The sequence below is a fragment of the Aphelocoma coerulescens genome, chromosome 1, assembly GCF_041296385.1.
Source record: "Aphelocoma coerulescens isolate FSJ_1873_10779 chromosome 1, UR_Acoe_1.0, whole genome shotgun sequence".
NCBI classification, from domain to species: domain Eukaryota; kingdom Metazoa; phylum Chordata; class Aves; order Passeriformes; family Corvidae; genus Aphelocoma; species Aphelocoma coerulescens.
The window spans coordinates 76,803,767-76,822,914 of NC_091013.1; the positions used below are offsets into that span (position 1 = coordinate 76,803,767).

At 40.9% G+C, this 19,148-nt stretch overlaps 1 protein-coding gene across 2 annotated transcripts; it reads left to right on the forward strand.

Annotated features, from left to right (window-relative positions):
* Nucleotides 1-104: 104 nt before the first annotated feature.
* CENPJ (centromere protein J) lies at nt 105-18,667 on the forward strand. Of its 2 annotated transcripts, none has more exons than XM_069030620.1 (17): nt 105-166; nt 1,620-2,130; nt 3,168-3,291; nt 4,086-4,319; nt 4,972-5,116; nt 6,742-6,847; nt 7,141-8,761; nt 12,045-12,177; nt 13,025-13,190; nt 14,254-14,493; nt 15,103-15,202; nt 16,256-16,353; nt 17,046-17,144; nt 17,254-17,394; nt 17,502-17,586; nt 17,671-17,791; nt 18,353-18,667. In XM_069030620.1, the coding sequence occupies exons 2-17, from the start codon at nt 1,753-1,755 to the stop codon at nt 18,543-18,545; spliced, it is 3,984 nt and encodes a 1,327-aa protein (XP_068886721.1). In that variant the 5' UTR covers nt 105-166; nt 1,620-1,752; the 3' UTR covers nt 18,546-18,667. The 2 variants fall into 2 exon arrangements, with proteins under 2 accessions (XP_068886721.1, XP_068886714.1); XM_069030613.1 differs by having other exon boundaries at nt 16,259-16,353.
* The last annotated feature ends 481 nt before the right edge of the window (nt 18,668-19,148 follow it).

Here is a 19,148-nt window from a genome sequence, read left to right on the forward strand (position 1 = left end):
TCAACGGTCTTCCCGCCGCAGAGACTCCTGGGAGCTGTAGTCCTAATCCGCCGCATTCCCCGGCTAGCTGCGAGGCGGCCTGACGGCTATCGAACTACAGCTCCCCGCATGCAGAGCGCCGGGCGGTGCGCGCCTGTGGCGCCGGGAGGCTGTGCGATGGCGGCAGGTTTGTAATAGAAGGAGAAGGCTGTGCAAGTCGGAGCCGGGCGCGGCTGAGGGAGCGGCCTGAGGAGTGGGGCCGGGGCTGATGTCTCGTTATGTGCGAGGGCCCGCGGGTCGGAGCTGTTGTGCTGCGAGTGCTTCGGGACCGGGGGAGCGCTTGGGGTGTGCTCTGTGAGGGCGGTGTCCGTGTCGGTGAGGGAAGGAGGGCGCTGGGCCCGACGCCTCGGCTGGGCTGAAGAGCGTGGCTGTGCTCATCTCCCCCCTGTCGACATCTGTGGGGATCCGTTTGTCCCTCCTCCCCTTCCCAGATCCCTGCTGGGTGCTCCGGTTGGCACGAAGGTGCTGCTGCCGTAAATTTCATGGGGAGGTTTAGACTGGCAGGCGGCCTCCAGAGGGTCTCCGAAAGGTGACGGATAAAACAGACCGCGAACCTTGAATTTGCCTCTCAGCGGGAATCTGCACCTCGCTGGGAAACTTCGCTTAGCGTCTCAAAACAGAAGGCAGTCGGAAAACATTTCTATAATGTAATTTCGCTGTTTCTCCCCGTCGCGGTTTCAAACTCTGGTTGGAAGCATAAGCCTTTTTACTGCGGGAAAATTAAGTGAGAGCTGGCATGAACTGATCTCTTGGGAATGAGGAAGCTTTAAGAAGTTATTTCCTGGTTAGCAGGACTGTTGAACCGGAGCTGCTGTGGTTGTCTGTCCTTGGTCCCCTGGCCCTTTCTCTTCTCCGTATTCCCCCTGACACACCTCATGCACAGGCAGAGAGGTACTTGCCCTGGGATTAATTTGAGGAAGCTGTGTGGTCCGGCTCCTGCTGCCACACTGCCATCAGCAGCAGTTTTGTCTCTTTTTCTTCCTAAGTGAGGCAATCACTTTGGGTCTCCTTCCTACGTGAATTCTTTCATGGTTTATGGCACTTGTAGGATTTGATGCAGTATTTAAACTTTCCTTTGGATGGATTTTAAAGAAGCTTTTTGGGAGAAGGAAGATGACAGGCAGCACAGTTGTGGAGTTTCTGTGAGGAACTAAGGAAGACATGAAAATGATAAGCATTGCATTGAAATATGTGCAGTAAAATGTTTGTATTTAGATGGACATATCTGAAACTTTTCATTAGTATTAAGGTCATGTGGTGATCTCTCAGCTCATCAAATCACTTCCTTTGTTGCGTTTAAAAAAGTTCTGAATCCCTCTCAGTACTACTGAAGAAAATATTATGTACAGCTTTATGATATTTGAGATGATATTAACTGCACTCAAATAAATAAGACAATTAAGAATTGGATTATGTTGATTTTCTGCACAGAAAGTGTTTGTTTCTTGTTGTCCAAATTGTTTCTGTTGATTGTGGCTTATTTTTATAAATGCACTAGGTTGGTTATAAGAGAGTAACTTTCTTTTGCTGGAAATCTGTTATTGTAGATTTCTTATTTCATTTATCTGCTTAATTTCTAGGTGCTAAAAGTAGATAGATAACTGTCCATACCAACTACCTGGAGCTTTGAAAGTTATACTGTCTTAACCCTACAGGACGTAAGATTGTTGTGTTAATGCTGACCAGCAACGAAATTGGAATACAATTTGCAAGATGCCAACTGTTGAAAATCTGAGTGGTGAGCAAAACTTCAGTGCACGTTGGATATTTGATAGTTCCCGTGCTGGAGTCATATTAGATGCTAGTTTTACTGGTTTGAACTTCAAGAAAGAAAATTTGTTACCTGGACCTGAAAACATCACAGCTTTACCTGAAGAAGTGTTGCATCTTTCAGACAGCTGTTCTGTAAGTGATGACTCCCTGTGTGAAGAGTCTGGCAGCCCTCAGACACTTGAGCAATGTACCACTGGAACACTTTTTCCAGCAGCAGCTGGAAATGTAGAAAGCTCTAAACCAGACTTAGTCCATGGTGAAGTGGATGGTCAGAAAAAATCCAGTCACAGTGATCCACTCTTACAAAAGCTTGAACAGGTAATAGTTCTAGAATTCCTTGACATGAATCCATTAAGATTTATTTTGTTCCTGCATATGATTTGTCATGCCTGCAAGTAAGCAAACTCCTTGTAACGTATAGGCCACAGCAAGCTTAAAGAGCAAATCCTAAATTACAGATACACTCCCATAAACGTTGGTGTCCTCCTCATGATGTGCGTTTACTGGGAGTCTAACTACTGTTGTTTGCAGGTGGCACAAGTTCCAGTTTAAAATGAAATTGTTCTCAAAATCATTTTACCTGGAAAGGTGCACACAATTTTACAATGTTTCTTTGCTTGAGGCTGTGGAAATGGGGTGCTGGTCATTACAGTGGTGATGCTTGACCACTGGCATTCACAACACAGTGGAGTTGAATGTTCTTGTATCTATAGAAACATCTTTTGTTAGTTCTCAAAGTAGGTGTGAACATTCACATACCTGGTTCCGTTTAGATGAAGAGAGATGTTACTGTTGAATCTGGTAAAGTATCCACGTCATCAGGACAAAAAGGCCTGGAATCCTAATGCTGTTATGTTACTTGCTGGTTTTTTTCTAATGCAAGTGTGTCAGTCAATCCACTGTAAGTGGCTGTGTGCTCACTAGTAGCTCTTCCCAATTACTGGATAAAAATTGTGTTAGCTGAAAGTGTTCAGCAGCACTTTAATAGACCTTGCTCTTAAGGGCTAAGAAGTCCTTGCCCGCTCTGCCAGCAGCTACATCAGCATAAATCCCCATGTCTGTTCACTCGAGTGGAGAGAGGGAATGTGTGTGTCTCCAGATTAGAATTCCATGAATTACCAGGTGCTATGAAAGTTTTCTCCTGTATTTTACATGATAGGAGAATGCTTACCCACTTTTAAAATATTGTCAGTAGTATCAATCAGTGGCTAAATAAATATTAGCTAGTTTATTGGTATCTTAAGAGGAATTATTAAGTGTTCTTAGGAATTTATTGACAGTCTGTAACAAAATAATTCTGTGGTATGTTCTAAATAAATCTAGCCTCTAATACATTTATTTTTTTGTTTGAAAAGCTGAAGGAATTGCAACAACAGAAACAGGAGCAGTTAAAGAAACAACAGATGGAACAACTTCAAAGGCTGATGGAAGAGCAGCAGAAGCTACTTTTCATGGTGTCTGGCCAGCCAGCAGCTCATGGTAAGTTGATAAAGAAAGCACATGATGTACTTTCTATAAACTGAAAAATTTAATGTCATTTTCCAGTTAAAATCTGAAAGTGTCTTCTGTGTTCTTCATTTTAAGATTACTTGATTAGTCAAAGATAAATGCTGCATTGCTTCAGTGCCTGCAAGTTGAGTGCTACTGAAGAAGGAAAACTGTCCCGTTTTTATAAAATGCCAACTGTAATTGTGACTTGATCAATATGTGCTATGATGGGAGCCCTTGCTTCAAAGTACATGTATTAAAGTGTAAAACAATTGCTTTCCTTTCTGATTAGCTGCTTCTCACAGTACTTTTGACTGCTTTAAGCTTTCAGTGTAGCCAAATGAAGTGGTCCCTCCTTGTTTGTGCTGACACATATCACATTCAGATGATGAACTGAACTAGAATGGGGAGCTGATCTGTATTTAAAAACAAAGACTTGTAACCTGTATCAGTTTTCCAGTCTTGTTTGCTGGGTGCAAGGAGAGGGGACAGCTCTTAGAGCTTTTAGAGTTGAGCTGGGGTACTTTCTGCTCTTGGCAGTGTCGGTCCAACCTGACTGAAATGATTGTCTTGCTTTCACTCTGTCTACCTGAGAAGATTGAATTAGGGCTTATTTTAGGAGAAGAAAGTCAAGATTGCCTAATCACTTGTTCTTGAGCAGTAACATAAGGATGGAGGCTGGGTGATCAATCTTGCCTGTCAGTGCCATTTCTTTTCTCCTGTGGAGCAGTATTTTTGTAATAGAAATACAATGACACAACCATTTTGTTCCTTCTCATTTCAAGGTTATACTGTAATGGCTGAAAGTCAAAAGCTAAGACCTGGGCATTCAGCAGGCTTAGCAACTTCACCTCAATTGCCATCATCTGGATATCAGAATATCTTTGAAGATGGAGCTCGTGCTCCGATTGTTTCTTCCCATACACAAGACAACGATTCTTTACAAAAGCTGAACAACAGAGAATGCACCTCATCTTTGAAGAACAGTCTTTCAGAAGTGTCTGCTTGTGAAAACCAGGGTCTGTGTGTGCCCCTGAAAAGGCCTAATTGTTTGAAAAACAAGGAAGACAAATATATTACTGCTTAGTCATTTATAGAAAGATAACTTGATGTGTGGTACTTTTTCCTCCCTTGTTACTGAGAAAAATTTTCTGCTACTTATTTTGAAGGTTTTATGATTTTTTTGTGGGTTTACTTGGTATGTTGGTTGGTTTACTGACAGCTAACAGACCTCGGAGGGTTCCAGTTGTTGTCCATTTGAGTTTGGTTAAAATCAGCATGAGCCAAAAATCAAATTCTTCTCAATTCATGCATATATATGAAGGAAACAGAAGCTTTATAAGAAAGCTCATCAGTACAGCAGCTGTCAAAATTTGTTCAGTTATTTTTTTAAGCCATACATTAACAATAGCAAAGATGAACAATCAGAACGGATTATTTAAGGTCTGTGGAAATTTTTTAATGCATAGTTGCATGTTCCTGTACAAAGAAAGTGCAAATTCAAATAAGAATTAATTTGGGGAAATCTTATGGCTATTTTATGTACAAATTCACATCACATGGCCCTGAAACTCCCTTCTGGTTTTAATCTGACCTGAATGCTGCTTAAAGTATCTGCTGAGAACTGATTTGTTGTTGGGATGAAAAAACCCACCTCTCGTGCTTTCACAGGAAAAAACATGTGGTGTCCAGAAAAAAAGATGGAATTATTAATGGAGAGTGAAGATAATCACATTGATCCTTTAGGTGTGGGAAGTGCAGATGTCTCTGAAAATTCCAATGGAGGTGAACAGTTATGGACTAATACAGAGGAAAGGTAATTCAGACCATGATTATGCAGTTTTTATCAAATAACACAAGTTTGGTTGAATTCTGAGTCCTGATTGAAAGAGTCTGATACTCTGTGCAATTTCTGAATAAAGGATTTGATTTTTTTAGGTACTGTGGAGACCTGTGGTAAGAGAGGCTTTTGCTTGGAATTGCTTCTGCTGTAAAAGATGAGATGTTGTGTGTTGGATGAAGAGGTGTGTGTGCAGCCTGGGGTAATGACAGCTTAGAAGCACCTTCCAGTATAGCTGGGTATATAAGCAGTTATGGTTGCTGTTCCCAGTTTGATTTACTACAACCTCCTATCCACTGTTGTGTGCTGAAAGTAGTAACGTGAGGCAGGAGGACAAGGCTGTGACTTTAGTTTACTACCAGGAGTTATGATTATTTGAAATGTCCAAGGCCGGGTTGGATGGGGCTCTGAGCAACCTGGGCTAGTGAAAGGTGTCTCTGCCCATGGCAGGGGGACGCGGGTTGGAACGAGATGATCTCTAAAGTTGTTTCCAACCCAAACCATTCTGTGGTTATAAGATTCTGTGAAATGTCTATATATGGCTAAGGCTAATCATAGTGCTTGTGGCTGAAGCCTTCTCATGTATGGCAAAAGATTTGTAGATGCAGTTGATAGAATGGCAGTAAGTGGTTGGCTTTGTTTCAGAGCTCTGCCTTCTCTGGTGGGTCATCACAGGAACAAGAAGTGCTTGTTGCAGGCTGTGGTGGGTTGAGCCCAGCCAGCAACTGGGCACCCACCCACTTGCCTGCTCACTGTTCCCAGAGCAGAAAGCAAGAGGGTATCAGAGGAGGAAACTTGGGAGTTCAGGTAAAAACAGTTTAATAAGTAGAGGAAAGAGGGGAAAGGCCCCAGGTGATACACAGGCAGTCATGCTCTGTGTCCCACAAGCAGACTGGTGCCCACTTGGTCTCTGAGCAACAGCTGCTTTTGGAAGATGAAGCCCCCAGTTTTTACTGATGAACTTGATGTTGCATGGCATGGAATAGCCCTGGGGTCAGTTTGACTCAGTTGTTCTGGCTGTGTCTCCCCTGTGGTCGGTCTTGCCCATCCCCGGCCTGCTTCCTGGGCTGGGCAGCAGCATGAAAAACCACAGAAAGCCTTGATGCTGTACAAGCAGGGTTTAGCAATAGCTAAAATATTGTTATGTTACCATTGCTGTTGTAGTCACAAAGCCAAAACAGAGCTCTGAGAAAAGCTCACTCCATGCCAGCCAGACCCAGCACTCCTGTGAAGGAGGAGGAGTATCAAAGGGGGAGTCAGGGAACCTATAATCTCAGCAGCATTCCTGAGTGGAAAGGTGATACTGTAGGAATTGGCAGCATGACTAAACTACAAGTGGAAGTTTGGTGATTTGTCCGAAAGAAAGGGCCATTAAGAAAAGCAGTGAAAGAAAAAGCAACAAAACTTGCATATAGTGTCTTTTATGTTAACTATTGTAGGTATTAGATAAACATGTAGTGTTAAAATGCATTTCTCAGATTACCTTAATGCCTAAAGCACCTCAGAATTTGTCATCTTTTATGCAATTACACCTTAGGACTTTGAATACCAGTGATGTTAAACATAGTTATTTGTAAGAGTTATTTTTGTAATTACTCTAGACCTATTAAAGCTGCAATACATGAGAAGAAACAGACTTTTGAAGAATTCTTGGAAGAACAGATACAACTAGAGGAACAGCGTCTGGAGCAGCACCAGAAGTTACAGGTTATTTATTATTACATTAAAAATCATCTTCTTTATATATTGTACTGAGATGTGGTAGGTGCTTTAGAAGTGTACAAGGAAGATGCTAGCAGGGAAAGCTAACACTGAATGCAACATTCGCATTCTTAAAAATAATAAACCCCAAGTACTCCACTTACTTAAGTCTTCAGAAATCCAGTAGAAATGTACCATCTAAATTCTTACTCGTATGTGGGATTTAATTGAAGAAATCTTCAAACTGTATAAGGAGCTTTTTAACATTTTATGGTTTGCTTTTCTTTACTCATTTTCAGGAGACAAGTGGATCAGGTGTTCAAAAACCGGCGATCAAGAGACCCTTCCTGAAAAGAGGAGAAGGTTTAACAAGATTCACTAAGGCCAAGTCTAAAATGACAAAACTTGGAGAAAGCACCTCAAAACTTCAGCAAAGGGCTTCAGATGACAGAAGTGTTATTAAAGTGGACAGATCCCAAATACAGAAGAAAACTGTGCCTCCTGGCAAAGAACTGGTTTCTGAAAATCCTTTCGCACCATGTAAAAAATACGACCACCCCAATAAAGTAAAATGTTGTCCTATTCAGAAGACAGTGGTTCTCAAGAATCACAATGGAGAAAATATCTTGCCATTAGAAACAAGAATGCAATCAGGAAGAAATCATGTTGGACAGATGAGAGATTCTTACCCATCAGAAATTAACAGAATAGAAAATAAAGAGAACAGAGTAGAATTTGCTAGGTCTAACACTGGCAAAATCAAAACCAAATTACCTGGCACAGAAAAGTCTCAGTTGTCTCAAGAACTGGCCAGTGCCTTTTCTAATCCTAAATGTCCCATAGGTCACCCTGTAAAAGATTCAGAGCTGTCTTTTGAACTTTCATTTCAGAATAAACTGGAGAACTGGGAAAAAGAAAAAGAAAAAGAGAACCTAGAATTAGATGAATTTTTGTTCCTAGAACAAGCTGCAGATGAAATATCTTTCTCAAGTAATTCCTCATTTGTGCAAAGGATCTTGGAACGAGACCAGCAAACTTTAAAAGGCCGTAGGATGTCGTCTACTCCTATCAAGGCAAAGCAGCAGCAAGTCAAGGCACTGGCCATCAAACTTACAAATGAGAGAAATAAAAGGGCAGGCTGTGTGGCACGGGAAAATATAAATGATAGTCCAGTTATGCATACAGCCTCAAATTCAGGAACAGATTTTAGAATGAAGGATCCACTGAATAAAACAGATGGTGTAATATTCTCAGCTTCTTCCATGAAAGCAGCTCCTGCTTTAAAAAGTAATCATTGGATTGTAAATGAAGATAAGAGTGAGGGCAATGATGGTACTTCTACAGATTCTGAGAGTGAATTTGAGGCCACATTAAAGCATGACAACAAAGATGCTAAGACAGCCTTTGTGAGCCACAGAGAAAGTGATCCAGAATGTTTTGATTGTGGAAGTTCTGTTACAGACATTAGCAAAGAGAGCAAAAATGGAGATGCTGACCTTGGCTTGTCAGACAAAGATTGCAGTGTACTGTCAAAGCAAAAGATTAGAAAAGCTATAGGTGATCACAGAAGCATGTTGTGTATTAGTAGGAGTAAGTTTGAGTTTGATGATGAAAGAACATGGAGTGATCTTGATGAAAATTATGTTAGCAGTGATTTACCTGAAAAATATACTAAAATACCTTTGCAGATGGACTTTTCCTTTAAGAATGATACTACTGTCCCAGATAAAGCAATAAAGAGAAAAGTTGCCTCAAAGAAAGGACATGAAATGTCCAAAGAGTCTGCAGTGGACATTGATTCAAATGGACCTCCTGTATCAAACTTGATGATGAAACTGTTTCCTTCACTGAAGCCAAAGCAGAAGACAGGATGCCATCTAGAGCGTGAAACCAAATCAAATGTGGAACCAGAGCTAGGAGGTGAGAGAACAGCAACTGGTAGGAAGTGGTGAAGAAGGCATATCATACAAGTCTTCCCTACTAGTGCTTAAGCTCCAACCTGAAATTACACCAAAGGGTTTAAGTACAGACTTCTGCTTCCAGAAATGGCCCTGTTCTCCCCCTACATCTCCTCTGGTTGCATGTCTGATGCCAGATCTAACAATTGCACAGCTTGCAGAATGACTCTGATTGGTGAAAACTTCTTTTTAAAAATTTATTTATTTAATTGGCATGGGGTTTTTTTCCTTCCCTCTGGAGGCTTCAGCTCATTGCAGCAACTTGATCTGGAGCTGCTTGATTGTTGTTTCTGAACGAAGGAAAATACCAAAGGCAAGCTGAAAATGAAGTGGTACCTTCCTTTCCACCACAGTGGATTTACACCACAGTAGGTGGTGTATCCTATCCACTGCTAGGTTAACATTTTCCTCTTATGAAATATAAGGGAGTAGCAGACTTGTCTGTGTTTTCTGGGAGTAATATAGTGTCTACAGAGTTCATGTGGAATATGGGAAATGGGGATTCATTTTTCTGCTTCGGCCAAGTTGATTTCGTCTGTATGGTTGCAGTCTGTGGAGAACTGCCTCTAAAACCCCCTGCTAGAGCTGTTGCACTTCTGCTATGATTAAAATTGGAGTTGTTCAGTGAAAGCATGATGGCAAGACCTAGTATTTAAACCTTTTGTCTCTAAGGTTGTGATCTTGATTTCAGACTCTGTTCCAATGCATGTTTAGGATTTTGTTTAGGTTTTTATGGTAAGCCAGTTGATGTAATCTTTTTGGATTTCAGTAAAGCCTTTGATTTCATCTCTCTTAGTGCCCTTCTGGACAGAATGTCCAGCATTCAGCTGGATAAACACATCATGTGATGGGTGAGCAACTGGCTCACAGGTCAGGCACAGAGGGTTACAGGGAATGGGGTGACATCAGACTAGAGATCTGTCACTAGTGGGGTTCCACAGGGCTCCATCTTAGGACCTGTGCTCTTCAGCATCTTCATAAATGACTTGGACACAGGACTGGAAGGAATACTAAGTAAGTTTGCCAACCGTACTAAGCTGGGACGAGCTGTTGACTCCCTTGAAATCAGGGAGGCCCTTCAGAGAGACCTGGACAAATCAGGGCTGGGCAATCGCCAACCAGATGAAGTTTAACGAGGACAACTGCCAGATTCTGCACCTGGTATGGAGCAACCCTGGATGTATGGACAGATGGGGAATGAGATGCTGGAGAGCAGAGCTGCAGAAAGGCACCTGGGGGTCCTGGTCAGTGGCAAGTTGGGCATGAGTCAGCAGTGCCCTGGCAGCCAGGAGGGCCAACCCTGTCCTGGGGGCACCAGGCACAGCATCACCAGCCGGGCAAGGGAGGGGATTGTCCCACTCTGCTCTGCACTGGGGCGGCCTCACCTCGAGTGCTGGGGGCAGATTTGGGTGCCACAATGTAAGAAAGACATAAAACTATTGGAGAGTGTCCAAAGGAGAGCAATGAGGATGGTGAAGGGCCTTGAGGGGAAGCCATACAAGGAGTGGCTGAGGTGACTTGGTGTGTTCAGCCTGGAGAAGAGGAGGCTGAGGAGAGACCTCATTGCAGTTACAACTTCCTTGTGAGGGGAAGAGGAGGGGCAGGCACTGATTTCTTGTCTGTGGTGCCCAGTGACAGGACCCCAGGGTGAAACACAGACCTCATTTGACATAAGCACCTTAGCATAAATATCAATTAACAAAAACTTAAGTGTGACTGCTGCATCTAACTATAACCACTTCTGCAAGCAGGGAACTACCCCTCGTGGGCTCAAGTGGTAAGAAGGGAGAGGCATGTTAGCTGTCAGAAAAGGCTGGAACAATGCAAAGTCATAGGTTTGGTTTTAATAGATAGAAAATAGAAGAATGTAATCAATAAAGTACCGTTATAGAAAAGCATAACAGCAGTTAGGTGAATGTGAGGAATATGTTAGATAGGAACTATGTACTGTGTTTGTAGCCCTAGGATAAAGAAACCACAACTTATGTGCACTCCGACCCTTAAAACTGTAGCTTTTGGATAAGCAAACAAACAAGGGCAGATGCCAGAATTGTGAAGTATAAAAGCCTGTGTAAAATGAACCACAGTGAGACATGCACATGGAGGTGCTAATCCCTGCAGGTTCTCTGGGCACCAATAAAGGTGTGCTTTACTTTGCAGTACCTGTTGTGGTGTACATGCCTTTGAATCAAGGGAATGGCCTGAAGTTGAGTCAGGGAAGCTTTAGGTTGGATATTAGAAAAAGGTTCTTCACCCAGAGGGTGGTTGGGCACTGGAACAGGCTCCCCAGGAAATGGTCAATGCACCAGCCTGGCAGAGTTCAAGAAGTGTTTGGACAATGCTCTCAAGCACATGGTGTGACTCTTGGGGATATACTCTGCAGGGCCAGGAGTTGAACCCAATGATCCTTTTGGGTCCCTTCCAACTCAGGATACTCTATGATTCATATGAAAGCTGCAATTTGGAGAATTGATTGTGTAGGGTTGTCTAAAAATGGCTGCTAAAAGTTTGCAGGAAGAGGGGTAGGGTTGGGGTGTTTTTTCCAGCATTTCAGAGTATTTAAGGATGAGCAAGGCAACCACTTACACAGCAACATCAGTATTTAGTCTATTCTGTTGCATACTCAGACTCTGAAACCCTGGGGATTCTTAAGTAGTGCCTGAACAGCAAACTGGGATGGGAGAAAAGCCCACAAAACCCCTCCCTATTGTCGGCCTCTGCAATAATTTCCCATCAGGGACGGGTGTAAACAGACTTTGTTGTGACCAAAACTTGAAAAAACTTAAAACTATAAACTTTGCTGTTTCATATACCTTATACCATCATACTATATACATACACCTGGCACATATATATGGTATGTACCTATACATGTACTATATGCACTCATTATACCCTTATAGCATCATTTTATTTCTCTGGTTTGATGTGAAGCCCTTCACATTCCATTTCCAAATACAGCTTTAGTTCTACCAGTATGAAAGATGCATTCAGTACTTAAAACTACTCCAAAAGTGATAGATCTTCTCTGTATTTGAAGTACTTGAGTAAACAGTGCTTTTTAAAACATAACTTCTGTGTTATTTGGATAGTAGAAGTTCTTGGCAATATTACTACTGTCTAAAATAGTATTACTTGGTTTCTCTTTTTTTTTTTAACAATTTCTTATGCTGGTGTGTGATAATTGTTTACTTCAGTCTTATGGATGCCATTTAGGTAATGTGCCTGTGGCTGTGCTTTGACAGGAAACACTGTTCCATCCCAGCTACTGAGAGAGAGACTCGCTGAGTTGGAAACTGAAATTGAGAGATTCCGAGCTGAAAACACAGCTCTGACTAAACTCCGTGAAGAAAGAGAGCACGCCTTGGCAAATATCAGGTAATTTTCAGTTGCAGCATTTTGCTGCATTGACTTACATGGTGTGTTGCAGACTCTCCTGAAGTCCAGTTACCAACAGCACAGGTAAACAATTCACGTGCTTCAGTTACAGTGGAGATAGGTCTAGAAACAAGTTGTGCTCTGTGTGTAAGTTAAACTGTAATTATTACACAGAAATTATAGAATTAAGAACCCTTGCCCAGTGAATATGATGTCCCTAAAGGCTGTGTCTGGGAGAATGTGTATGCTTTTGTTCTGAAGGGTAACACAATCCTAAATTGGCCTTGCAGAACTGGTCTTCATGCTAACATGATTGATGATTTTGCTTTGGATTGTATATTTGTGTGTACACACTGAAAATATTTTAATTTGAACTGGGGCATTTGTAAGTGGCATATAGAACATAATAATGACCTCTGATGACTTAAATGGTGCACATCTGTTCCTACCACAGCCACTTTTGTTTTGTTTGGGAACAGTGTTGTGTCTTTGGCTAATGTTCAAATTTTGATCACCTATTAGCAGATTCTTTTCTCTGGTGCTTTCGGGGGATGGTGTTCTAATGTTTTGAAGAGTGTAGCAAGATTTTAGCCAAAGCTTTTCTAAATTTGGGATAATGTTTGTGACTAGAAGATATAAAAATATAAATTGTTGGACTTCAAACACCCACTGTGTGACAATTCTTACTCCTTAAATAAGTAATACCATTTATATGTACGTCTTCCTGGGGGTAAGAGATGCTGAACTGCAATCTGTGACCACAGAATACTCAGTTTTCACTTTGTTTCTTAACATGAGATGTGAAGGAGATTTGGGCTAAAACAACAACTTTGTTTCATAATTACAGGAAAGAAATTGCAGACTTTGAACAGAAGAAAGCCCAAGAACTGGCTGAAATAGAAGAATATAAAAAAAAGGAAATTAAAAAACTGCAAAAGGAGCGTAAAGTTTTTGAAAAATACACCACAGAGGCTAGAGCAATTCCAGATAAGAAAGAACGTGATGAAATTCAGGTATAAGAATATATTATTATTCTTGTCTACATAGTAAGTTCACTTAAAGGCAGTCAAGAGCTAAATTCTAATTTCATTGAAAGATTACAAGTGATTTCAAGATGGGAACTGTTAGCAGACATGGGTTAGCGGTGAACTTGGCAGTGCTGGATTAACAGTTGGACTCCATGATCTTGAAGTTTTTTTCCAATCTGAATTACTCTAATTGAGGAAGGGAACTACAACCTTCACAAAGCTGTTTGTTGGTTTTAAGGCAAAAACTCATAATGAACAAATCTTTTTGTCACATTTCCATACTAAAACCTGCTTGTGACTGATAGAATGATCTTCAACTTGGAAACAAAATTACTGAAGTTAAAATACTAAGTTGTAAGTTTTTGTTCATGGCAGTGGATCAAAGTGCAAACTAGAACTCCACAAGGGTTTTATTGTGTCTATAACTCTTGTACAGTCTATGTAGTAATCCACAATTTTCAAAGTTAATCCTATTATCACTTGTAGGTCTTTAGGTCATCAGGGATGTAAGGAACCCAGTCTGTTTGTTCCTTCATTGTCAGGATGTATGGTATATGAGATGTATAAACAAGCCATATTAAACACCACACAGGGATGTCTCTATTCCTTCCCTACGAACTTTCCTTACTTCAAAAAACTGAATTGGCATTTACTAAACTGTCTAGGCAGATTTATGTGTGTTTTGTGTGATTGTGTCCTCCCTGTTTTCCCGTGCCAAGATTTTTGAAGGGCCCTCCATTACTGATCTTGTATTTCCGTCTCAAGTGTGTTTGTAGTGGCCAATCTATGAAGTGTAAAGGATGCCAAGAAAGCAAGAAAAACAATTCCTGTGATTGGAGTAGAGCTTATAAAGATGGTAGTCTAAAGTAAATAATCACTCTTTCAGGGAGGAAAACTGTCCCTACCTTTCACCCCCTGCACTATTAAGCTGATCTGACTTTTTTGCCACTTGTGCCTTTTTTGCTTGTGCTTGTATTTCTGTTAGAAACTAAAATATATTTTAATATATTAAAAATGAAAACTCTTCATAAACATGCATTTTTCTAAGGCTTTAAAACAGCAGATTGCAGAATTACAGGAAGATTTAAAACGAAAAGAGGCAAAATGGTCAACCACCCATCGACGCCTGAAAGATCAAATAGAGGCTTTAGTAAATGAAAATTTGGAGCTAAAAGAAGAAATCAAAATTATGGAGAAGTTTCGTCTAGAAGCCTGGAAGAAAGTAGAAGCTGCTGGAAGCAAGAAGAAAATAGAAAATTCTGGGATGACCCTAAATAGAGCAGAATCTGTAAGTTATTAATCTTGCTTTAAATACATTCGTGTGAATACTTGTGAATTTTGTGTTACATACTTCGAGTGTAATAGCTACAATTTAGCTGTTTACTTTTAATGTACTGATGTGGGGAGTACACTAGTGACAGACACAGAATTTTGTTAGTCACATTCTCTCCAAATGTCAATGCTCACAGTGTGCAGCACCTCTTTTGTAGAGGAGCTCATCTTGGAAATTAAAAATGGTGCAATTATGAAAGAAACATCATTGATGGGGTCTAACCTGTGAACCTTGGCACCTCCAGGATCAACCAGGCAAACCAGGCAGTTCATGATTGTCTAAAGCAGTTATGTTAAGTTTTGAAACTGTAACTATTATTCTGGATTGCTTGCACGAAATTAACATTCTAGAGTTGTTGGTAGTGAGGGAACAGATGGAGGAAGAGCTCCAAAGTGCAGCTTGGACTACACCACACAAATCCTGCTCACCAAGTCTCAAAACTCTATAGTTTGTGAAGAAAGCTTCCAGTAAATTTCATGTCATGTGGTGTATAAATTTTGTCGACTCTGTATGAACAGTTATCATTACATGTCACATGAATGGCAAATACTTCCTTTCTTTTAGTGTCTTCCAAACAGAGGCCCAAAAAGTCGAACTGCATCTCCCCTTCTTCCAGTACAGAAGTGCAGCAAGATAAATGGCAAAAGTTATTCACAGGCAAAAGGTAAAAATATTTGTCTAGTCAGAGAATTCTGTTAAGTCTTTAAAATAAAATGAGTTGAAGTTTTGCTTTGTGGAGCGCATCACCACCTCAAAAGGAGATAGAGTGGGAGCTGTCATGTGCTTGAGCATATGGATAAATACCTCACAGGGTGGGATTCTGGAGAAAGCTGTGATGAGACCAGTTTTGGAGTGAAAATGCTTCTGGTCATACTTGATGGTCTGGAGCACAGCAGAACCTGCTTTCTGTAATCAAAACAGGTGTTCATCACTGGTGTTCTCCAAGCTGCAGATGTTGGTTAGATCATGGAATAATAGAAGGCTTTGGTTTGGAGGGGACCTCAAAGATCATCCAGTTCCAACCCCTCGGCCATGAGCAGGGACACCTTCCACTAGATGAGGGTGCTCAGAGCCCCATCCAACCTGGCTTTGGACAGTTCCAGCAATGGAGCATCCACAGCTTCTCTGGGCAACCTGTTCCAGTGCCTCAACCCCCTGACAGTGAAGAATTTCTTCCAAATGTCTAGATGACTGTGTTGATAGCATCAGAGCTGCTGTGTGTCTGTTCAGAACCTTCTGTTACCAGGATCTGTAATCATATGGGTAATGCTGTAGCTAGCAGGTGTTCCTTGTTCACAGTTAGGAGCAAAGGCTGTCTGCCTTCCTAAGGGATAATCACATATGGAAAGTAACTGCAGGGTACTTTTTTGATACCTCTGACAGCTCACACAACCATCGTGTTATCTATTGGACGAGTGTGTTCCAGAATGGAAGGTGGTTTTATTTTGGTAATTTGATAGAAGAGACATGGAAAAAATACGCTGATCAGTTCCTGTTAAAAGCTTATATTAATCTTCCTGTGTTCATTTTAAGGTGTAACTAATAATGTTGTCTAAAATCCTAGGAGGGGAAAATCCTTTTAATAAGTACCCTGCTTTCAGTTTCTACTGCAGTTAAGAAATGTACGTGTCCTGTACAGCCTGACCTCCTATATAATTGTAATATTTAAACCATACTTTAATTTCTCTGTCCAATTTAATTATTACATGTATCTCAGTAGGGAGACTTCCTAGAACACCTGCATCAGGACCTGCTTACGACAGAAACAACTCTGAGACAATGATAGCACTAGAAGATTCTTCTAAGACTTTTATGGTAGTAAGGCCTGTGTCTTGATTTTATTTTCAAAGGGGGAAGAAAAAGCCTAAAATAGAAAAGTTAACGAGTATCTGGAGGGTGACTGATGAGGCTGTTGACTCATCTTTTTATGTTCTTCAGCTTTTATTGTCATACCAGAAAATGGCTATGTACCAGTCAATGAGGACTGTTTTATCTTTGTCTAGTAGTTGCATTATTCTTTGGCTTAGGAGAAAAGATACAGTAATAATCTGCTCTTTTGAATTTTGCAAGGTGTTTTACCTTTTGGGAGGGCTAAAGAAAGATGGATGTTCATATGCTCCATGGAGGGCAACTGTGCAAGGAGCTTTTAAATAGTTCAATTAAATCTTACATTAATTGCTGTAGGTTATACTTAGGCTTTAGAGAACGTGATTGTTTCATACCATGATGTGATGTCTTAAGGGAATTGAGCACCATGCTAAAGCACATCACTGAATTCCTCTTCAGTCCAGACTACAACTGACCACAGACAACCAATGATTGCTCAGTCTCCATCTCTTGTACCACTTGAATTATACTTGGAATTGCTTAAACCCCTGATTGTGTTTATGCCTTGCCATACTCATCTTCCTTTTGGTGCTGCTCCTTGTTTCCTAAAATATCTGTCAGCCTAGGGAAACAAGTGTATAAAGACAAAGCTTGATTTGAGTTTTTGCTTGTCATCTCAGGACCCCTCTCCTAATGAAGCTCACATGTCACTATCATCTGCTCCTGCATATACAGGCAGTGAAGAGATACAGAGAGAAACTGCTTATCCTGATGGAAAGGTAAGATGAGAGCTTGGCACTTGGAAATTCCGGAAGACAGCTGTTGGGAAAGATGTGTGAGAATGTGAGTGTGAGGGCTCGATAGTGACATCTCTCATGTTTTCATTAGGTGGAGAAGGTTTTGAAAAATGGCTGTCACCTTGTATTTTTCCCAAATGGAACATGGAAAAAAGTGGGTTCTGATGGGAAGACTGTAACTATAACCTTCTTCAATGGGGATGTGAAGCAGATTATGCCTGATCAAACAGTGGTAGGTATCCTACATGTGCATTTTTCAATAAATACTTATTTATCTGCATGTGTATGCTCATTTAAAATTTCTCACTAGTTACACTAAATCTGAACTGTTGCCTGCAGATTTATTACTATGCTGATGCCAAAACTACTCACACGACATACTCTGATGGCCTAGAGGTCTTGCAGTTCTCAAATGGACAAATAGGTAATCATCCAACCCCACCATCAGAATTATTGCCCATATATCTGTATTTATGTAGTAAGCATATTGCCTCAAAATACATTTCAGAGAAGCATTATCCTGATGGCAAGAAGGAAATAACCTTCCCTGATCAAACAATCAAGAATTTATTTACGGATGGCCAAGAAGAAAGTATCTTTCCCGATGGCACCATTGTTCGTGTGCAGCGGTGAGCTTTTCCTTCTCAGCTCCCCCGGCCTGGGCAGGGGATGGGGACACCTGGGGCTCTGAAAGTTTGTTTCATTATACTGTACTGTGAACATATAGTTACTGCTTGAGCTTTGAGTTTGGTTGTTTGGTTTTTGGTTTTTTTTGGAAGAGGCATAAAAACTGTGCATTGTCTTATACTCTAACCTAAGAGACTTCTCAGATTTGTATGTAATTCTACAAGACATAGCTAGGAAGGTGGTTGGCAGGGGAAGCAGGTATGAGTGACAGCTGGTAACTGATAGTGCTCAAAATACATTTTAAACCTCCCTTGGACTCCAGCAGTGATAGATTTAGTGCAGATAAGGTGCAGTAGAGGCTCTGAAGTAAAAAGAAATCAGATCAGTTTTGCAGAACTAGGTTTCTGAGTATGAACCAGCTGAGATATTTAACAGATTTTTCCACAAATACTGGGTTTTTTTTTAAACTTTCTTTATTTAGGCTTACATATTTGATGTTTGTTATGAGGCTGATCTTACACCAATGCATAATCCTTTCTTGGTTTTTTTCCCCTTTAATGCAGAGATGGAAGCAAAACTATAGAGTTCAATAATGGCCAGAGAGAACTCCACACATCACAGTTCAAGAGACGGGAGTATCCAGATGGGACTGTCAAGACTGTGTACCTGAATGGACAGCAGGAAACCAAGTATGTCTCTGGAAGAGTCAGAGTAAAGGACAAGGATGGTAATATTATCATGGACACGAAGGTGTAGACCATGTCAAAACTGCTGAAGTGTTAGCACATCAGCAAAAATAATGTACATTTCTGTAAACAAGTGAACATGCTTAAAGCTTGTGTATATATTATTTATAGTTTTCTCTAAATAAATTTATTTTTCAGTGGGTGCTACTACATCAGAGCTTTTGCTAATTCTTTTTCCCATTTTAGTTCATTGATTCAGTATTCAGGCATGTGGGGTTAAAAGGGTGTTGTTTTAAATCAGCTGTCAGTGAACACTCAGACAGCTGTAGACTACACCTTATTTTAGACATCAGTTTACTTACTGCTTGACTTTAAAGGAATAGCAGTCTTGGGCTACTTTTTTTCCTTCATTGAGATGAAGAAAATAGGACAGAGGTGGGAGGCAACAGCATTACCAGACTGCAGTGTCTGTTCTATAAACTGCTCTTCTATACTCATAGGGCTAATACAGGTGAGAGTGGGGACAGGTTCATTCTCTAAGCTACTCAGAAACACCAGGAAATTAACAAAGGTCATCTCATCCAGTTCTCCCACCTAACAGGTTTTTTAAACTGACTTGCCTGTTTAAATTCTGCAGTACCTACTACCAAAGATTGCTGCTGGGCTGGCTGCT

Excerpts from the sequence above, each read along its gene's own strand:
- CENPJ (XM_069030620.1), top strand. The coding sequence starts at position 1,753 with ATGCCAACTGTTGAAAATCTGAGTGGTGAGCAAAACTTCAGTGCACGT. Across the intron at positions 4,320-4,971 it reads GTCTGCTTGTGAAAACCAGG|GAAAAAACATGTGGTGTCCA; the intron begins GTCTGTGTGTGC and ends GTGCTTTCACAG. Across the intron at positions 15,203-16,255 it reads AAGTTATTCACAGGCAAAAG|TAGGGAGACTTCCTAGAACA; the intron begins GTAAAAATATTT and ends CATGTATCTCAG.